Here is a 21096-nt window from a genome sequence, read left to right on the forward strand (position 1 = left end):
TTTAAATAGGGCTATGGCTACAATCACCTGTGACTGCATATCCCACTATTGGTAAATTAAAGTAGGAAGATAGCAATGACTTTGAAGACAAGTGGCATCTGTTTGATTCCTTAGACCAGACTGATTTCAGGAAAGGAAAATTTAAAGCAGAAGTTGCTTTAAGTCTACAAGGGGTATCTGCTGTAGTGTAGCTTAATATATTTGTGGAGAAAATCTTTCATGTACATAATTGGGCAGCTTGTGAGGGCAGTTATACTGCCTCCACTATATATTATGGACAACACCACAAGAAAAAATACACAAGAATTCTAATCTCTTGGCATACAAAACTGTCTTTTAAGACCTTAGTGTAACTATTGGTAAGATACCAAAATATACTTAACTTAAATTAAAAATGTTTCTTCTGTACAACATTATTGAAAAAAAAACCCCAATCCGGACCCAAAGAACCCATCCCACAAATCTGCTATAAAAATATCCCTTGGGTAGGAAAAGTGACACAGGGTGTAACACTGTTGTGTGTCAGAACATTAGTTTTATGAAGTTATGCATCTTACAGTGGGGCAGCAGGAAGGGAAGAGGAGACTTCTTGGAGACAGAAGTATTTTGGATGGGCACAAATTTTACAGCTGGTCATTTTTAGCATGGTGCAGCCTGTGCTTGGCAGTTCTGTGGATAATAAAAGTCAGGGTAGGCTGTTCTATGAATCTCTCTTGATTCTTACAGTGAGCAACATAAATTCTTACAGTGAATAAAATAAGCATTACCAGTGATATCTGGGTCTGGGATTGTTTGGGTTTTAACCCTCTCCCCCAGTAAGGACGTTTCTTCAATATGAGTTCTAAAGACAGTAAAAAAGGTTAAATTGACCACTGTGGATATGCATATACCAATTGTCTTCACTAATTATGTTTTGAATAACGCTTTTCAGTTAAAACAGCAACACTCTAAGTCTAGACCCGACCTGCGTTAATGAAGGGGTTCTTTGACGCTCAAATAAAAGCCTTAAAAAAAGGAACTTTCACACAAAAACTTGCCACAATTCTTCATCCTCCCTCCCCACTAAAAATAAAAACAGGAGAGTGTCTGTTGTTGTCACAGGTGACATCTCAGAGGTTTCTATTGATTAGGTGTAAATGACCCCACAGCGGCCAGAACCAACAGGAAAAACACTGTTTTGTGGGATTACTTTTCAGTCAATTTAGCTGAAAACTAACTGGGGCAGGAGTGACCCAGCTGGCAGCAGCCAGTTCCACCTCGACCCAGCTCTGCTGCAAAATCACAGCACTGGGTGGGAAATCCATGCCTAAGTGAGATGTTCTTCCCGAGCAGCCAGATGAGGCAGGCAGACCACACTTCAGGACAGAGCTGACAAGAGAAAGCAGTAATTACATGAGCAGGAGATCTCTTACCTGACTGCTGCTGTAGGATGAATATAAGGTGTCATGTGGGGCAAGGCAGTCCATTAATTTTCCATTCCGCCGGCAGCCCAGGTGCACCAGGTCTCGGCAGTGAGCATGGCAGGTGTACCTGCAATCTTAAAAACCCACACACAGACACCAGGGGGGGAAAAAAAGAAAAAGGGGAAAAAAAAAGAAAAAAATAAAAAAAAAGAGAAAGAAATTTAAATGGTATTTAGAAATTAGGTTTTTGCAGGCAGAATATAGGAGTGAGACACATCCTCACTTGCTACGTGACCTCAGAGAAATAACCAGCTCTCAAGTGAATTTCCCCACCCGTATCAAAGATAATAATAGCTACACAGGGCTGGAGATGTAAATTCACCGGAGCGAAGGTGACAGTGCAGCACACCTCCCTCCCAGTGTCACACTGACAGGCCTGCAGTCAAGCAGATCTCTAGTTAGATCAGGGCTGCCTCACTGAGATGGTGTTGCAAAAGGTCCACGCCACAAACTAGGTATTAGCTGTTGCAGTGTAAGCATGAAAGGGGCAGTTCTCAGAAAAGACACAACATTTTTGACTTACAGACAAAAAATTCTACCCACACAGAATTACTGCTACACGGTTTTTCATGTTTTAAGCTCTAGGTACTTACAAGAATATGCACATGAATATTGAAATCAGAATAAGGGGCTTATCTGAAGCTTAATTATGCTGATAAATCAAATAGTTGCCTTCAGTAACAATTCAGAAATTGCACTTGCTAGCTATCAAAGTCAACTAAGATGGCTATTAGAAATGTAAATTCATTATAACAGCCAGATGGCCCTATCTCTAGTAAGAAATAGATGATTCATACTCCCTCTAATCTCAAAGAAAGAATCACTTTAGAGTATTTGCAAAACCAGCTTGTATTTGCTTTGAAGCCCTGTTGTGTTTGCTGGTTTTCTGTGTAAGCTGGGCAGAGTTCACCATGCCATCTTTGTCTAGGACTGAATATCACTTTCTATTTTTAGGTTTTAAATTGCTTATAATTTTGCCAGAGAGCAACCACTTGTACTTCAAGTTTCCATGCTGGGGAACATCATGCTGTTTGTTTTAGAACATTTCGGCTAAAACAATTCAGCCATTTCCAAGAATGACTTTTGGAGGAAATACTTTAATTTTCTCTAATTAAACTATGCTTACTTTTTTTTCCCCCACTGTTGTTACAAAGCTTTACACTTTCAAGATTTATAGCAAAAGACGAATTCTGAACAGGCTCTTTTTTCCCTTATCAGCTTCTCAAAAATTTCACTTTCCCTTATGTTTAATTAGATTTTCATTGTAAAAAATTAATTCTTGAACCTTCACATTTCCAATCCATACTCATCGTGGTGTTATGGGCAAGACAGCAGAGTGTTCCCTAAAATTATGTTCCTCTTGGCTAGGGATTAGATCTTTAATGTAAGACCCCTGTACCATCAGACCATTCAAAAGTAAAAATTATAATGTGGATCAAGTGTAAACCTGCAATCACATTCCTGTGCCTGATACAGAATTTATGTTACACTTGCATTAAGGCAAGATTAATTACATTTATTTGGCACAAAATCAGCCTGTCAAACTATTTTCAACACAGCAACCCAGCATAATGAGTCCATCCTGGATCAGCACTTGAGGCAGACAACTGGGATGTTTCTGATCTTAAAACAAACTGACTTCATCACAACAACCATATCACAATAATATCACTGTCTCAAGTCACACTCCTCTTGAGACGTCAGCAAATAGCTTCCAGCTAATTATGGGTTACAAAGGACCCTGTTGCAGTATAAATCTGAAAAAGACTCAAACTCTCTAAAACAGTCACTGTATGTAACGCAGAATTTGAAAAGGGTGAAGCAATCCAGAAGACTACAGAAACAAATAAAAAGAATGGTTAGGCAGCTGTATGGTGCCCAGGAGAAATGACAGCTGTCCCTACATCCTTGTGTGATGCTGGCAAGCCACGTTAGGCTTGCTTCAGTTGCTGCCTAATTTCTCCTGGGTTCCGCATTTGAGTTCCTTTATCCAACTTTTAGTAAACATGGAGTATTCCCAACTGCAGCTGAAGTCAGGGAGAGCTGTGCTTTTGACCCAAATGAGGTTTTTCCAGGGCTCTGTTTTATGCTTATGCAGCTGGGATTATTTTTCAGATAATTCATGTACCTCATGAAATTCTGGAGGAAAGAGAACACTCATTTTCATGGACGCCTTGAGAAGAGAAGGATTTTGTTTTTGGGAAGAGACCCCATAAGACACACTGGAAAAGCCAAGAGGAATAAATAAAATTCAGAGCCATTGTTTATCAGGAAAAGGAACAGGACATCTCCATGAAAAAGCCAGGATGGGAGCACTTAAATAAAAATTACATTACACTGCATAAGCAAAAGAAGATCAAAGGAAAGTAGTATTTTAATTTCTTCTTTTTTCCTTAACTTCTGTGTTTTTTACTTTGCAAGTCCAGTTACCTTCTTTAGAAAAAATGGTTATAAGATTGCACTGTATGCCCACCTTTCAATTCTCCCCCTGTAGTTCTGACAGAGCTGACAATTTCAACTGCAAATGGTCTAAAAGCTAGTTATGTTTCATGAAAATTATCTCTAGGCTAAAGGAGGGAGGCCCGAACTAACACCCACACTCAGGGCAAAGCTGGCAAAATTCAGCCATTATGCCATTGTCTGATCATGTCTGGACAAGCAGCTACTACACATCACCTGCATGGTGAGGAGGTTATGGAGAATGTCCTACAAATCTGTAGGATACCAGGGTTCACTAATTCCCCAACTTCCTGTGACTGCACAATGATATGTACTGAGCATGCACCAATTCACAAATAATATTAGGAGAAAATCTGTTAGCTAAACTCTGTTCTGAAACAGGATTACTTATTCAGTTAGGAAACATTAACTCTTAATGCTATTTTGTTTGCCATTTATATTCATTTTAATTTGTGAGTCCACAATGTCATTTGCAAGACAAGCCCATAACTTCCACCTGGCTATTATAGGCATAATTACAAAAAATGTGAAAGCTTCATCTCTAAAAAAGCTTCATCTCTAAAATTGTTTCAATCTTAAGCTAGATTTTAACATACTGTTTATAAGTTTAATCAGCAAGATTAGAAAAAGGTTGTTTTTTTCCCTAAAACAGTGGCTCTATGTATGATCTTTTCTTCATACATGTTTTAGCTTTAAATACATTATTTCATTCGCATTGTGGCATACAATGTTCCACAAAGGTTTAGACAGCATCCAATTCAAAAAATGCCTTCTTCTGGTAAACTTTTACTGGAGCACTCCCAAAATTTCCGTGAGATCAGAAAGTAGCTATAATTCTGCAAAGATTGTTATGGTGATCAGATCATGGATTGCCATATCATTTCTGCTTGGAAAGCAATCAGAATCAGGTGCTCTTTCCTGATGTGGTCTGAAATGAATCCTGTTCTTTGAAATCCAAGTTCTGGGGACTTAGCACATTTCATAAAAGCATTCGCTGACAACTAGGAAAGCTTTATTTTACTGATGCTCAGACTGTTATGTACACTGAATTTATGTATGAAAATGATGCATCAATACATTATAAGTATGAAAATTGTCCTGCATTATTAAGAAATGCAAAGTATATATTTATTAAACATATAAATATTATGCTTTGCAACTTTCATTGTCAACTACTGAGACATAATGAAGCACCTTATGATTATTACTCTATTGCAACAACGGCTTTACTAGAGTCATAGAAAAAAATAACTTATATTATTGCTAGAAATCAACACCACTCCTATCCTGCCCTAGTAGGGGTGAACTGTAAGGCTTCAGCATGTTCATTTTACATGGATGGACCCTACCTGATGTTTGGGTTTTCTTCACCCAAAACTGACTTTGCCTGATAGCTTGTAAGTAGCTGTTCCTACAACCAATTTGCTCCAGGGCAGTGCAGCAGAAAGCAAGAAAAAGGAACAAGCAGGAACCCCACAGATACTCCAGCATCAGACCCTAGTAACTAAGTATTACTAAGGGGCAGGCAGAGGATCAATAGCAAAGCCTCTCTATCCTGCTGTGGTCTCCCCCGCCTAGGAAATGTATGATTTCATTTCTGTGATGGCCCAGAGAAATCTAACTTCCAAATGGATATGCAAAATGTATGTTGTGCCTAAACAACTGAAGCACATGCAAAGTTCAAAGTCAAATTTGTATTACCTTTGCATTATTTATCAACCACAGTAAAAAGTCTTCATTAGAAAGTGTGAGCAGGACACACTACTTGGTCCTGCTACTGTGTTGGGAAGTTAGCAAGTAAAATCATCTTTACATGAGAACCTTGGCTTCCCAGAAATCAGAAGAGAGTTTTTCTTGCTCTATGGAAAGTATGCCTGTAAAGCTCCTTGGAAAAATTATTCAAACTATGTAAGGTGTTTAGTGCTATAAGTTTTAATCCATTTTCAGCCAGCAGGTAACAAAAGGAAGGAGAATGAAGTTCAGCTATATTTCTTTCTATATTTCTCAGCAAGACAGAATTGAGCTGTGTTATTTCTACAATACATTGGTATCAGCAAGTCACATTTTAGTTAATGCTTAATATATGTTGTGTTGGTCTTTTTTTTTTTTTTTTTGCTGATGCCCAGATGTATACATTCTAGTTTGATGCTAAAGTTGCTAGAAAGATCTTTTTAACTGTTTCACTCCATTCTGTAATGGAATGAGAAGTCTATTTGAAATAAACAGCCTTCAGGAAGCTCTAAGCACAGCTACTAGGAAGTGGAGATCTGCTGTAACATCTGTTTTATCTCTATAAAATATTCTTTATTTCTGCTTGTTTTTTTATCAGTTAGTCACTCTTAACATCAGTCTGAGATTAAAATAAAGTTTTAACCATATTTCCCAATTAGTGATTTTTAAGGGGTCACTATTATTATAAATAAGATAGGATTTCTGAGGTCCTTATGGCCATCCTTTCCCCTGAGGGACCTTTGTGTGTATTTTGTGCCCCTTCCCCACTGAGAAGCTACACAAGGCTTAGATCAGATTGAAGTCCAGTAAAGGTCACATTTCTAAACTCCTAAAAAAGCTGTGACTATCTACAAGTACCCCTTCAGGTCTTCTGCTGTGTCTCTGTACACTCTGCTCTCAGTAGGTACAACGGCCATTCACAGGTGCTGAGGCCCTTTTTGGGATACACACTTCCCACAGAGAGGATCCTCTGTCATTCTCCCAAGAACAGAAAGACCATAGAACTGGCTTAACTTGCTGTCTGGGGAAATTCTCCAAGAAGCACTTGGACTGCAGCCCTATCTGTAAGTGTCACTGCCCAATTCAGGGTCAGGAACCCTGCCCTGGAAACAGGATAAGCTCCTGTAGCAGTCTCTATTAAGAGACTGTTAATGCTCTATTAAGAGCATATATTTGGACCTCAGCAGAAGACAAGTGCTTTAATCAAACTGTCTAGGTTCCAACACAAATGCTTGTGTTGTTTTTGTTTGCCAAGTGTCTTACTGAGATAGAGTTTGGGTACTGCACAAAAAAATTTTCCATATTACTCACCAGTTTAGGATTCAGAGTTTTTAGATAGCAGTTTATCTATCATCTAGGCAGGCAACAACCCAACTCTGCCACATGCAAAGGACATCACATTTGCAAAGCAGGAGGGAGTGATCAGCCTTTTGGTAAGAAGAAAACACTTCCCTGAGTGAATCACAACTGAGAATTCCAAGGGAGACCCAAAGCAGAAAAGGAGGTATAAAAATCAGCAGCCTGCATGAACCTGGGACTGTTTGATGTCCCTGCTGCCTGGGAACTCAGGGACCATATTTCTGATTTCATGCACCAGATAGCAAATAATTGGTTGATACCTAAATTCAGCTTCCCAACTGCAAAACAGGGGAAAAATGACAGGTATTTTAGAGTAAACAGCCTGAACCGGATTTTTTTTTCAGTTTCTGCTGCTGGTACCTCTATAAACATCCAAAATTCTGTCATCTATCTTGGAGCCTTTAAATGCTTTTTTTTTTTATGAGCTAATGTTAACGTGGTTTGTGCCAGATGGTTTGCTAGATAACTGGTAAACACCAGGACACATGTGTTCTGTGTCATGACTATCCTTGGCCGGGGGGAGGAGATGAGGCAGGCTGGCCAGGAATGGCATCTCAGGGCAGCTCAGCAGCCTCTCCGAGAAGTGGAGGGTGACATTGCCATCTAGCTGCACGTTTTAAAACTGGGGTCTAGGTGTTAGCATGGATACAGCATCTCTAAGAGACCTCTGTTAGCCAGGTAAGGTTGCTGGCAGCTGCCACAGAGAAGGTCCCTGACTGAGGGAGGATTCCCCACTCTTGGCACCAGTGCCATGAGAAGGGTCAAGGATTCAGCTGCTGAAATCTGCACTGGTTGTCAGATGCTTAAATGTCTCTGAGCCCTAAGTGACCTGGCCCTAAATGACACAGGAGCGTAAATCCCATTGATTTACTCTGGAGTATTAAAGAATTAAAATCAATCTAATTGGTTGATAAAGCTTGTTTGTATTTTTATCAACGTGACAACATTCAAGTATTCTCCCTCCTTCCAGCACTTGCCAGAATTATCCAGTGAAGACTTGTCACAGGAGACTCTTGCACAAATGTGGGATCCTACATAACTAGCCTATAAACAGGCTTCTGCTCCTGAAATCTATTACGCTTTTGGCCAGATACTGCTCTGCATACAGTCCTGTTTACAGTCACCACTCCCACAGAAATAGAACACCCAGTGATTGCCAGACCACCCTGAAATAATCACAAAATCTGTTTGCAAAGAAGGCTGAGAATATTCACTTCATTCAATAAAGTTGCAATAGTGGAAATACTTTAAAAATGAAAGCCTAAGACAAGAAAAATCAAGTTTAGGTCATGTTTACTTCTCAGAATCTCCTTTACCTGTTTCAGCATCATAGCTAGCTGGAGAGCTGGACCACATCCCCTCCTCAGGCTATACCATAGCTATCATGATATTGGGAGCTCTTAGTATGCCAGTTTCTGGGAGGCAGACTGAGAGGTACCTGGCTGAGCTCTCCCTCCCCAGGAAGCCTGAAATGCCTCCTTCCTGTAAGGGCTCCCCCGCTGCAGGTACCAGTGACAAAACCAGGGTACCACACAGGATTTCTTCTTCAGCTCAAGAACAAAGAGATTGCATTTCTGGAACAGGAAACAAATCTTATTCTTAGTTTCTGAACTGCAGTGAAGTTATGACGCACGCACACAGAAGTGCTCTGTAGGTAAAATCCTTACCAATCCAGCTTCCAATAATTCATTTACACTTGATTTCCTACAGAACCATTGATTTTATGCTTACATGTGCAAGCCTGCTGTAGCTGTCAGGTATCTCTCTACCCATCATGAAGCAGCACAGGGGAAGAGCAGAGGGCTGAGCCCCTGGCCAGCATCCAGCTCACAGCCCTGTGCTGTGCCACACACAGCCCCAGAGCCAGGCTGGAGGGACAGACACCAGCAGCTCCCCAGGGAGCTCTGGCTGCTCCACTTTTACCACCTGCTCCATAAGGCAAAGCGCCAGAGGGGTGTCTTGGCATTGCACTGAGCTACACTTGCAGCAACAATGTGGCAGCACAGTGGGTAATCCTAGCAGGTAAAATGGCAGCTATGGCCCCTTTCCTCTGACAAACCTGTTCACAGGCATTTGAATCCCAGCTAACAACCTAATCCAACAGACCCAGTAAATTCTACCAATAGTCTAAAAGAAGCTCAGGTTGTCTTTAAATTAAATTAATTTTTCATATGAAGACCACAGAATGCAGCAGCTCAGAGCACATGCTGAATTCCCAACTTCTGAGGAAACAGAGCCTGAACAAGAATGGGGGTGTGGGTCTACACACATTCTCACACCTGGTTTTCCTTTTGTGGCGGCTTCGTAAAATGCATTTGAAATCCACCTTCGACAGAATCAAAGGCATCAGATATTACATTCAATAAACACCTGGCTCAGGAACACATTGCTGCATACAGTTCTGCATTGCAAACGCAAAGGAAATAAGTAGCAGAATTTCTGTCTAAAAAGTCAAAAATCTGTCCAAAGTATTTATGTGGTTCTACTATGTGCCATGCTGGTATCTTGAGACTTCCACTTACTTTGACTGTTAGCCTCTCTCCAACATTAAAAACCTAAACAAATGGGTACAATACCCCTTCCACATAAAAAACAGAAGTGAGCTTTCACTTTTTAACGCAAATCCAATAAAAATACTGTTTTTATAAAGCATTTACTCTAGTGCCCCCTATTGCTGAATCCCCGAAATAGCCAGCATTACGGATACTTGCAAAGCAGCACTTCCTTTTGTTTTCCTTTTAGGAGAAACACAATGAAAACACAACAGGAAAGAAAAGTATAGTTTAGGTCTCTCCGTCTGTACACTCCCAGAACTGTGAGTTCTTGACCAGACCTGAGTTAACAAACTCCCTCTTCTTGCTGGAATTGGTAACAAACAAGAGTTTCAAGTTCACAGAGGAGATGGATCATAGAAAAACAGTCCTGAGAGCTCAGAAGGGCTCCCTGCTTTCCCTGGCCACAACACTGGGATTGGGAGTTAATTCTGAATGGCTGCTGCAGCATCAATGATCACTTAATTAGAGGAGTGAAACAGCAGTTTTTGTCCTACCAGGACAGAAGCCAGACCTTGAACTGACAGATCACATGAAATTTAAAAGCTTGCCAAACAAAACCTGCAGTCTCTTCTGTTTAAATGTGAGATCAGAACACAGTTGACTCAAACCCATCAAATCAAATGAAGTTTAATACAAAAATAGTTGCACTTGTGCAAATCACCCCTCGTGCTGGGTACAGCTCAATTCTAAACCTGCTTTTGCATGCTGCATCCAAGCTTGGTCTATGTTTACATCTCAAGCTCTAACATTACATTATCTCTTTAAAACAGGTAACTCCACACTACTAATTCATTAATGTTACTCTTCATAAATGACCAATTCCCAGCTTTTATTTCAGGTGTTATGGGTCATCATGCCAGCTCAGGTAGGGAATCTTGAAGCAGCTGTGCTGGAGAGGTGATTAGTTAAATGCACAACAGTTGGTCATCATCATCCACCCATCCTCCTGCTAGTGCTGAGGACAGCAAAGAGGTGCAGTGGAGAGAAACAGCACCTTCCAACTGCTTTTTCTTGACATTGGCAAAAGTGATAAGAAATCTAGCATCAACAAGAGATGTAGAGCTTCAGAGTTGTCGTTCCCAAATGCCTCTACACTCTATCTATCATCTGTGTTAGGACAAAGCTCTCTCCATCATTCCCAGAGGTGGCCACTCTCCTTCTCAGTACCCCTCTGCAAGCTCTGCATGCTGGGCCTGCAAGGGCCACACTGACCCAGAGACTGCAAGGGCTCCAGTGAGCTGTGGGCATGACCAGGAGAATCCATGCAGGAGACACAGGCCTGACCACAGGGACTGCAGAGGTGTCACCCACCCCTGGCCTCAGGGAGACAGGGAGGCAATGGCTCTCAGCAGCTGGCTTTTGACAAGAACACTGAAGTACAGTGACGTTGTGTGTTCATTAATTTCCCTGATACCTAGTTTCCCAAATGAAGGTATGCTGCCTCTCCATACCCAAGCTATTGCCAGAATAATCCAATTAAAGATGTCACAGAAGGACATGGGCACTTACAGCATAAGCCATCATATATTAGTTGGCCAAATGTGAAAACAAAAGAATTAATTTACAAATATTTTAACCTAAGACAATCTAAGTTGACAAACTGAGCTAACATTGTCCTCCCATCCCATGTGTGTTATAGATCTATTTTGTCAGCTGGATATATTTTGAAGAGAGAGCTGAAAGTTTGAGTTCTTGTACTGCATGATCACTTGAAGCTTTATGTGTTAATTCTTTGAGGAGGTAGCAAGTTTAAAGCATACCATCATACTGATGTAAAGATTTCCACTTGTTTTCCATAACACATATTCTTAGATAAATGTAATTTTATATTAGATGCTTGGTCATTCTGACCAAAAGTCCTTTGAAACCAATAAAAATATTCTAACTTCAACCTTAGAGAAGGACTAAATGTGTAACTCAATAGAGCACAAAAGTTGCAAAAAATGTTAACTAACAGCAAAGGGTAAAAATCAATTTCCAGCTGCCTGAAATACAGTCAGTTTAAAATTCTGTCAATAAATTCTCACTTTCTGCCCTCTGAAAGAACCTTCCAAAGCACCTAGTAGAAACAGCAGCTCAAAATTATGAGAACTCTCACCAGATGAGAGCTGAGAATAAAGGTCTTCATGACCGAGCAGAATTTGGCAAGACACAGGACACAAAATCACCCACCTCAGACAGACTTGATTTCTGTAATTATTTATTTATTTTAATGGCTGCAGAACAAGCAGGGTTTGCCCCAGGGCAGTTTTGCAAAGTTTAAAAAAAAAAAGTCAGCAAGCATTGTGCCTTTTATGTTTTCCACAGCATAATATGGAATTCTCTTCTGAGCATGTCTAAAATCTAGGGTTTTTTTCTATATAAGCCTAAAAATATCATAAAGGTTTAAATCAATGCAAAAAATATCTTTTCCAGGGGAGTGCATTAGTTGCTTAAGGAGAAACTGCATGAAACAGTAACAGTTATGAGATCTGAGCCACAAAATTATCTCAGACTAATCCTTAATTGTTAAAAATTATCTTAAACCCTTAAGCAAGAAGATTTATGTGTCTTTCAAAGCTTTTATCGTACTTCAATTATCATAATATTGAATATTCTTATTTTTCCAGACCCTCTTTAAATCTTGTTACATTCCTGACCTCAGCAGCATCCTCTGGTAATGAGTTCTACAATTTAATTACATGCTGAATTAAAAATAATTTTGAAAAATCCTTTTATCTGCTTTATATTTGTCACCCCTCACCTTATTCCTCTGCTCTGAGACAGAGAAAACAGGAGTTACTTGTCTATTTTGAATTTTTGCATCATTCTATAGTCTTATTATGATATTTTTTCTAATTCCTTTGTCTTTCACTATCTCTCCCTGTACGTATGTGCTTTATCATGATAAAATTTCTAGTCACATGTTGTGCCAGCATAAATTCTCCTAAGATGTTGTAGGAAAAATTCAAACATATTTCAAAGAAATGAAGGCTCCAGAACCCTAAAATCTATATCCCTCAGTTTAAGCCTCTTATAAAATGTTATGTATGCTTGATCAAACTAAATGCAGTTAAAATATTATCAGCTATATTTAGTATATTCTGAACCATGTCTAAGACATTTTTTTAATCCTTCAGTAAGTAATTTAATCAAAATCAGCTACTGAAGAGCACCCACAAATTTCCTTCCTTCTTTTAGAGCTTTGCAAGGAGCACATTAGCTGTAGGCCAAAGTCTGTGGTCAACAATCCCAAAGTACCCATCCAAGGACAGGCTGAAAAGCTAAGAATTTTTAGGGACAGCAACCTAATTATGCTTTGACAGCTCTTTCTTAAATTGTGTCAAATGCACCTTTCTGAACACAGTGACCTACAACAGCACTAAATTCATTGTTATACTTAAAAAACTAGTTTTGTGCTTTGGCAGATTTTGTTTCTGGGTCAAGCAGAGAGAACAAGGGATCCTGAGACACAGAGTGATAGAAGCAGAACAAAACCAACAAGTCTGAGGGTACTATGCAGAGGCACAGTGCCCATCTCTTGGTTCACATGATGAATGAGATCACCCAAAATCTATGACAAAGCATAACAGAGAACATAATCTCTGATCTTCCTAACATGTCCAAAAAATGGATTTTTCTCTTTTGCTGTTGTTAAAATGTTATTTTATCTATTAAAGCACAAGTGGCCAAAAATTATCGGTAAGTATTACTGAAAGCTTTAATTGCCAGCTGGGTTATTCATCTGTGGGGCAAGTCTAGCGACACAGAATTGTTCTGCTGGGTCATCCTGAATAACAAATTCTATTACTGCCAGTCCTGGAGTAAAACCCATCAGAAAGACAGCAAAAAGTTGAATTCTAGTATGCTGGAAGCAAGGGTAAATCTCTGTGTACCAAGGGATGGTAGCCAATTCTGCTCAAGGTAGATGGTCAGTACTGCTCAGGGTAGGCTTTTGTGTTGAATAACTCTCTCAGAAGGACAGGAGGGCACCTTGGTAAAGAATTACCAAAACGTGGTGTTTCAGAATCAAGGAAGTTGAGGAAGTGGGTAATTTTGTAATTCACCAAAAACTAAAGGAAAATTCTGGACGCTGAAGAAGAAGGCAGAAATGTCCGTGGACTTCAGGGTAGGTAAGGTTTAACTCCAGAGTGTAACTCGCTGTCTTTATACAGGCTAAAGAACAATCAGGAGCTATGTCTCCTCCCCTGTGAGAGGAGCATCAGGACTTCAGCTTCCAGTTTATGAGATTGGCTTCTGTAAACTTACAATAAATTTGTGTTGAATTTTCACACTGAGATTTTTTTCTGCTTGGACTCAACCTTCTAAAATGACACATTTCCATCAAACCCACAATTTTGTGACAAATATCTCATTGCACAGGTAGCAAAGGACTTTTAGGGCACTTCAGACACCATTTACAAATTCAGTTCAAAAGAGATGCTAAAACATACACTAAAATTATAGTAAAAAAGGTAAATCTACAAAAGCATTATTTTTAAAGCACTCAGAGTTCACCTCATTTCTTTTTACAAGTCATGGATGCAATAATTTTTTTGCAATACTGGGGGGAAAGATAACTGGCAGGCAAACATTTTCACATGTGTGTAACCCAGCTGGCAATTAAAGCTTTCAATAACATTTATTGATAGTTTTTACAGTAATAAAAGAGATGCAGGAATGATCTGATGTGTTATGAGGACTCAGGATGCTTTCATGTGTTAGGAGGACCTGAGATTACTAGTCTTCCAAGAAAGGTTCAAAACTCTAGATTCATCAAGGAAAGATTCATACAGACTTCAATGTCCTGGCATCTCCTTCTGAATATTTGAAATCTGTGGACTCCTTTGGGAAGAAGTCGTATGTCATTTAGACAGGGGTCTAACAACCTTTCTGAGACAGATTTCAGATGGCACATCCCCTTTCAAGAGTCACAGATCTGTTGTCTGAAGTACAACACAAAACTGCTCAGCTGCGGAACTGACCCAGATTCTACCTCATGCAAATACAAACTTGTTATTAATGTTGCAGAATTGAAAAGTTCACCATCCTGTTCCAAAGAGTCCCAACTAAAAGAAAACTGACCTTGTACCATTAGTCCCTTAAGAAGAACAGCAGGAACTCGGCTTTCCCCCGCTATGGCAGCGCATGTTCTTCCAAGCCCTGAGAACAAGCCTCAGCCCCAGCCTTCACAGACCATGCTAAAGGGACAAAATCCTGTTTGGGCCTTAAGGGTGTCTATGAGAATGTTAATCTGAGAGATGCAAACAGTTTTCTGCCAGGCCTGGGCAAGGATCAGAGCACTGAGTTGCTGTGAGGAACACTGCCTTTTACTAAGTGGTGAGCTGAGCCGTACTGCGTTTCAGCTGATAAAACAGAAGAGAAGGCAAGGGCATCACTGCTGAACACAAACCCCTCTAAGCTGCCCATCACTGTGTGTGAACACTGGTACAATGAGTTAAAGTCTTCAGTCAGTTCAGTCTTTGCATGGCCTTCTAGATCAATTAACAGCTCAAGGCAATTCCAAATAACTTTCAGGCAATTATTTGAGTCATATTAGAGTTCCTATATAAACACCTAAGGGAGAAACACAGCAAAAACAAGATGCCAAATATCAGCGATGTGAATAAATTATGCAGCTGTAAGGGAACTCTTTGTCAGAACATGCCTGATGAACCTTCTATTGCATTTCCAGAATATTTTGACAGTTTTCCCTAATGAGCCTCCAAGAAGGAAAAAATGCAAACAATTCTGGACTGGAAAAGTTAACCAGTTCAATGGAAACAGATTTTTTCCTTTTTTTCTTTCTTTTTCCTTTTTTTTTTTTTTTGTTTTGTTTTGTTTTGTTTAGAAGGAAAAAAAAATCTGGGGGAAAAATAGCAGCCAACTTACCAGAAGATTTCCAGAGAAGTTTTACCATCCTTCTCCTCGAACTGCTCAATGATTTAGGAAACCAGTAAAAAAACCGTGCTATCCTCCTGATGGTTTTGTTCAGATCATTTCTCACTGCCATTGCTGAAGGGGCTCCACAGCTACCCCAGGAGCAAGAGGCACATGTGTGCAGAGGAGAGAGCAGAGCCCACGGACACCCACAGCGAGCGCGCTGGCTCTGAGCTCGGCGTCAGCCAGCGCGTCTCAGGACCACCTGTTAGCCCTAAATCCCCTCCCTCTCCGTCACTCCGCTCACAGCCCTCCAGACCTCCCTCTTTATTACAAGAAGCAGCTATTTTAATAGATGCTTCAGCTAAAGAAAGACCAATGCTCTGGAGTCTTAACCTGTTACTGTGTTTCCAGTGATGTTAAGGCATGTTTTCTGCAGGAAAGGCTTTGAAGGGCTCCTTTGTTCATCTCTAGCTACCTTCTCCAGGCTGAAAACAAATAAACAACAAAACTGATAGCGACACATCCTCTTTCAAAATCCCTTAACGTAAATCAACAGAATTTTCTCTGGAGAGAGTGTCTCTCAAAGACTTTCTTCTGAAGGTTCTCAGCAGAAAATTTAACAGAGATTTCTATGGATAAACACGTGGTTCAAAATGCAACTTTCCTCTTAATGGATTTTAAGGCAAATGTAAGAATAAAATCATTCACTGCCACAATTTACTTAAGAAATGAGCATTTATCAACATATCACTATACAAAGAAATTAGGAGCATCTCAGTACATAGCCTACATCTGCTCCAATCATGGTGCATATTAAATTGTTAATCCAGGGATGCTATTTACTGCAATGCCCACTGCAACATTTATCACAACTTCTAGTGTACTCTTTTAAACAGCAAGACTATGTAACCATTTCCCAAGGATGGTATGATTTGCTTGACTATGTGTCCAGCTTCTCACATTTGATTTGATTTTTTTGCTTCTGCTAGAACTGAATGGCAGAAATCCCTGGAAAATCAAGACTAATGTCATTACAAAACAAAGGTCCTTTTGTATCAACCTTTAAACAACAGAAAGTAACAGCTTTGTTACACCAGCTATGTTCACAGCATACAGTTAATAAATCTTCCAGAATTCACAATGTATTTTTCTACACCAAAATATGTGAAGTATTTAACCCCATTTTATACATCTGCCTTTTAAAAACATACTGCTGCTTGTCAGGACAGAGCTACTGGTTTCTGATTGCACTTCCTGTTGTCAGTGTGTCTCTAAAAACAAATAAACATTTCCATTTATACTGTATCTGTCACAATTCTTTAGCCAGTGTCAATGAAAAGAGCAGAAGGCAGGACATGGACTGCTGGATTTTGTCTTGTTTGAGCTCCACCCTGTCATACCAGAAGGAATTTAGTAGCAAAGTGACAGTTTTAGCACAAGTAGGAGGTCTGTCACCCAATTCAGAACAGGCAAGGAGCAGAGTTAAAGGCCCAACAGACAACTTGCTTCTCCCAGGAAATAGCAGGGGTCTGAGTGTGTATTGGCATCTGCCAAATACAAGATCAAACAATGACTTCTTTTTTTCTGAAATTTACACAAATAAAATTTAATGAAAATCAAAGTGGCATAAAGAAATCCTGTACGATTTCACACCCTAAGTAAATATGTAATAAATTGACTAATTTTGCAATTTGTCAAAGAATCCATATATATATATATTTATTTATTTATGTATATATATATATATATATATTTATGTATATATATGTCTATATATATGTCCTTTAGCAGGATATCAAGGGCACAGAAATATTTTTTTTTGACTTAACAGAAATGTTGATACAGTATCTTTGTACTGGTATTTTATGAGGCTTAAAAAATATTCAGTAAAACATATCCAGTTGGAACAACATAAGGGGATAAACTGACTTTGTTGATGACAGTAACAAACCTGTGGATGTTTATACCTTACAATGTTAAGTGAAAGAAAAATAGGCAAGAGCATAAAAGACTGTGTATTACTTTAAACAAACAGAACTTACTCTATACAAAAAATATCACTGGGATGAATCTGACATTTATACTATGCAACAAACTAGGTAATACAGCTGAGAACACAGACCTGAATTCAAGCTAAACTGGCAATGGCAGTTAGAATACAATAATTTCACAACTTCTCCATCACTTTACATTTTTAGGCCATAGTTAGGCCAAAATGTAAAGTTAATGAACAAGAGCCTGCCTCCCACAGCTCAGGGATTGGGGTATGTGATGATGACAGGGGTTCCTCTCAACCTGAACTGCCAGCTTTAGAATATGAGCCACTGTGCTCTGCACAGGAATGCACTGCTCTCAGCTGGACTCAGGAAAGTCCACAGAGCTCCTCCTAAAACAGCTCTGATTCCTCACATTACACTGATGTATTATTAAATCAACAATTCACTGTATTAGAAAGGTACTAGACAGGGCTGCATATGTACCTTTCAATCTACTCTGACAGAGAGACAGCACAGACATACTTTGCAAGGAGGACAAAAGGACCTGAAATGTGAGCAGACTCAGACTCTTGATCCCTGCCTCCCTTTAGGGAAAAAAAGCCATGTAAGGCTTTTCCCCGCAACAGACTTCAACCCGCAGGTCATACTCTGCTCATCGGAGCAGTGTCTGGAGGAGGGGAGGGAATGACTGCTGCCTTCATTGCTGTCCCACCTGCCTGGGAAGGGAGGTGAGCAGCTGTCCCCTCTGCTATGCAGGCAGCCTCTGACCTCCCACCTCCCCACAAGAGTGCAGAGGTCAGAGCTCAGAGGGCCCCTGTGCAGGGCAGAAATGCCCACAGAGCCTCCATGTGTGTGGTGCCAGGGGTGTCACCACCTGGCAAGCAGAGCTGGCTCCACCACACTGCTCTCTAAATCTGCGACCCAACCCACTTTCTGCATGGCAGAAACAGCTGGGAAGCAAAGGGGTGCTGATGAAACACCCAGCAGTTTAGATATATCCCTGCCTACCCTGACCTACAAAGCTCGACAGACCAGCTCTGAGCAGAGGGGGATACGCAGTGACCCCGTGGCTGCCTTACTACAGCCCTCCCATGCCCACTGATGGAGCTGAAAGAACAAAAAATACCCCAAACTAACCTTCACTGCTACAATAAAATACTCCTTAATGAACTGTAAACGACCAGCAGTGCTTGTCTGGAAATATTCGCTAGGGGTGTGCTGAGTTTATATATTTTAAAGTAAATTCTTTGCTAACAAGTATTTTTTAGAGCAACACAGCAGTGCTGAGGTACCATAAAAAATGAAGTCGAATAATCAGGAGGAGCACACACAGTGGTGCCAGATGTGGGGCAGATGCAGAACTCTCTGCTCTGGAGCAGAAGAGCATTTCTCCTCAGTGAGGACTTACTGTCATTTCCACTCCCCCAGCTCTTAGGCAGCAAATGGCTGGGATGAGTAAAGGATTTCATTCGCTTTGACTTCAACTGCAACTTCTCCATTTAGTCTGGTTTCAGGAACAAAGATGCCCACACACCTGCTCACAGTAAGAACTGTGTGTAGGAAAAGCTGAGTGTGTTAAGTAGTATCTGCTTGTCTACCTTGGCAAATGTGCCTATTAATTAGGCTCAAAACGAGGTTTTGCTTTCTTTGCAGGCAATAATGTATTTGGAAAATAAGGTGGTGTCTTTCCAACCTGTCCCAGTGTGGAGGTGTGTCACTAGACTATATGCCACACACACAGGCACAGTTCACTATGGAGAAGTATTCACAAGCCAGCCTTCACAAGGATAATTTCCATATTGATGGACCTTGAATTTCCAGAGAAGAAAGAGACTTCCAGAGCTCCATAAACTGTTTCCCTTCACAGTTTGTTTTTGTTTGTTTGGTTGGTTGGTTGGTTGGGTTTTTTTGTTTGTTTGTTTGTTTGTTTTGTTTTGTGGGTTTTTTTTCTTGACAGAGATCTGAAACAGACAATAAGATTTTTGCAATGCAGAACTGGATTATGCAGAGAAACATTGTACCCATGCACTGAAACAATGGAATGTGTGAAACATATTTACCTAGAAATTGTAAACAAAAGCTGCAAGTTTCCTTAAATTTTGTTCAGCTGTATGCCAGAGTAAATTTTATGCAACTATCAAAAAAGGGCCCTGCCTAACTAGTCCCTGGGATTCAGCACTACTGCATTACCATGACACTGTCAAGACACAGCATCACTGATTTCATATCAAAACATAATTTATAACATCATGATGTGTGACAAGACAATGCAGTTGCTAGGAAGTTAATAAAGAACACAACTAATGAAAGAAAAGAAACAAAAAACTGCTGTATTTGACTTTGAATCAGTGAAACTAGCACAATGCTTCCAATTTGCAGCTCAGCTGCTCATCCCTCCCTAATCCAAATAAGCAGCTATATTTGTGAGCTTTCTAAAAAAACTTTTGATTCTCAGCAGCTGCATGTACACAAAAAGAAAGGACTAAAAATTAAACAGTGATTGGCAATCTGCAATTTCCAAAAGCTTGCCTCCTTTTGAAAGGTAGTAATTGAAGAACTGTAGCATTCAAACTGATGTGAAATACATCTGTTATCAGATTTAATGATCTATTAATGACTCTTTTCGGAGAATAATTTGATTTGTCCCCTTAAGATGTAATGAGTAAGAAGCTTTCTCCTTAGCAGTAGCTCCAGTGAAACATGTCCTGGATTTTGAGGAGGGAAATCTCTGTTCCAAAGCACATTAGTTCATATCTGATTAGTTCTTCTTTAACTCTACAATATATGACAGTGTAAATAAATATCTTCCTGCATTGTTACATGGAAAATAATGTTTCTTTGTGTATTTCAGCAATATTTCTTTTTGATTCTTTTCACTATCATCCATTGTACTGTACAGTCATTCCCTGTTTTATTTCAAATACTTCAATCAGTAAAATTTGCTGTAATTTGCTTTATGTTGTTTTCCAGATGCTGGGAATGTGCAGAGGCAGGCAGGACCAGCAGAGTACTGTGGTGGAGGTGTGTGAGGGAGGGCATTGCTGTGCTGGTGCAGCTGAGCATCAGGAAGGTAATGCACCATTTCCTGGTGCTGCACTTGCTCCTTTTTAATGTGCTTTGGTTACAGCTTTACTGCATCTCTGCAGGCTTCTGCTTCAAAACTAAAGCTGAATGAAAGATTATAAAGCCAGATGAAGAGAACAATAGTGTAATGTGTAAATAACAGATTCATGCTAATCTTAGCTTTGCAGTAGGTATTATATTAGTAGCAGCAAGTTCAGGGAAATTATTGAACAGTCTTTAGGAAAACCACTTTTGTATGTAAACAGCTACACTGTATAGCAGAGGAAAAATAAAACTCGAGGCTAAAACTGGAGAGAAGATACTGAGTTGCCTTGTGACATAGTTTGACACACAGGATTTGACTCAGCGCGAGACAGACCAACTTGCCTGTGGGCTTCGGGTGACTTTGTGCCAAAATTAGCAGACTTCCCAGAGAGAACTCACAGAGAACTATCATTAAGAGAAAACTGATTGAGGCAGAAAAGCAAAAACGTGTTAAACTTTGCTAAAACGGTACATTTGTTCAATCCTAATCTGATCTGCTTAAAACCTGATCATTTTTAGGGTGCAAGCAAGCTGTGACCCTCCTTTAGATATCTGCATTGC

The 21096-nt window shown here is 39.9% G+C and overlaps 1 protein-coding gene across 3 annotated transcripts in view; it reads right to left on the reverse strand.

Moving 5' to 3' along the window:
• Positions 1-21096, reverse strand: part of RASSF3 (Ras association domain family member 3) — a 104781-nt gene that overhangs the window by 77205 nt on the left and 6480 nt on the right. For 2 of the 3 annotated variants that reach the window (XM_030960118.1, XM_030960116.1), the window contains exon 2: positions 1413-1537. In XM_030960118.1, the coding sequence (XP_030815978.1) occupies positions 1413-1466 (54 nt within the window). In that variant the 5' untranslated portion in view covers positions 1467-1537. Of the gene's footprint in view, positions 1-1412; positions 1538-15439; positions 15561-21096 lie in introns of those variants that run through there. The other variant, XM_030960115.1, reaches the window with a different exon arrangement.

This window comes from Camarhynchus parvulus, chromosome 1A (genome assembly GCF_901933205.1).
Source record: "Camarhynchus parvulus chromosome 1A, STF_HiC, whole genome shotgun sequence".
Lineage (NCBI taxonomy): Eukaryota > Metazoa > Chordata > Aves > Passeriformes > Thraupidae > Camarhynchus > Camarhynchus parvulus.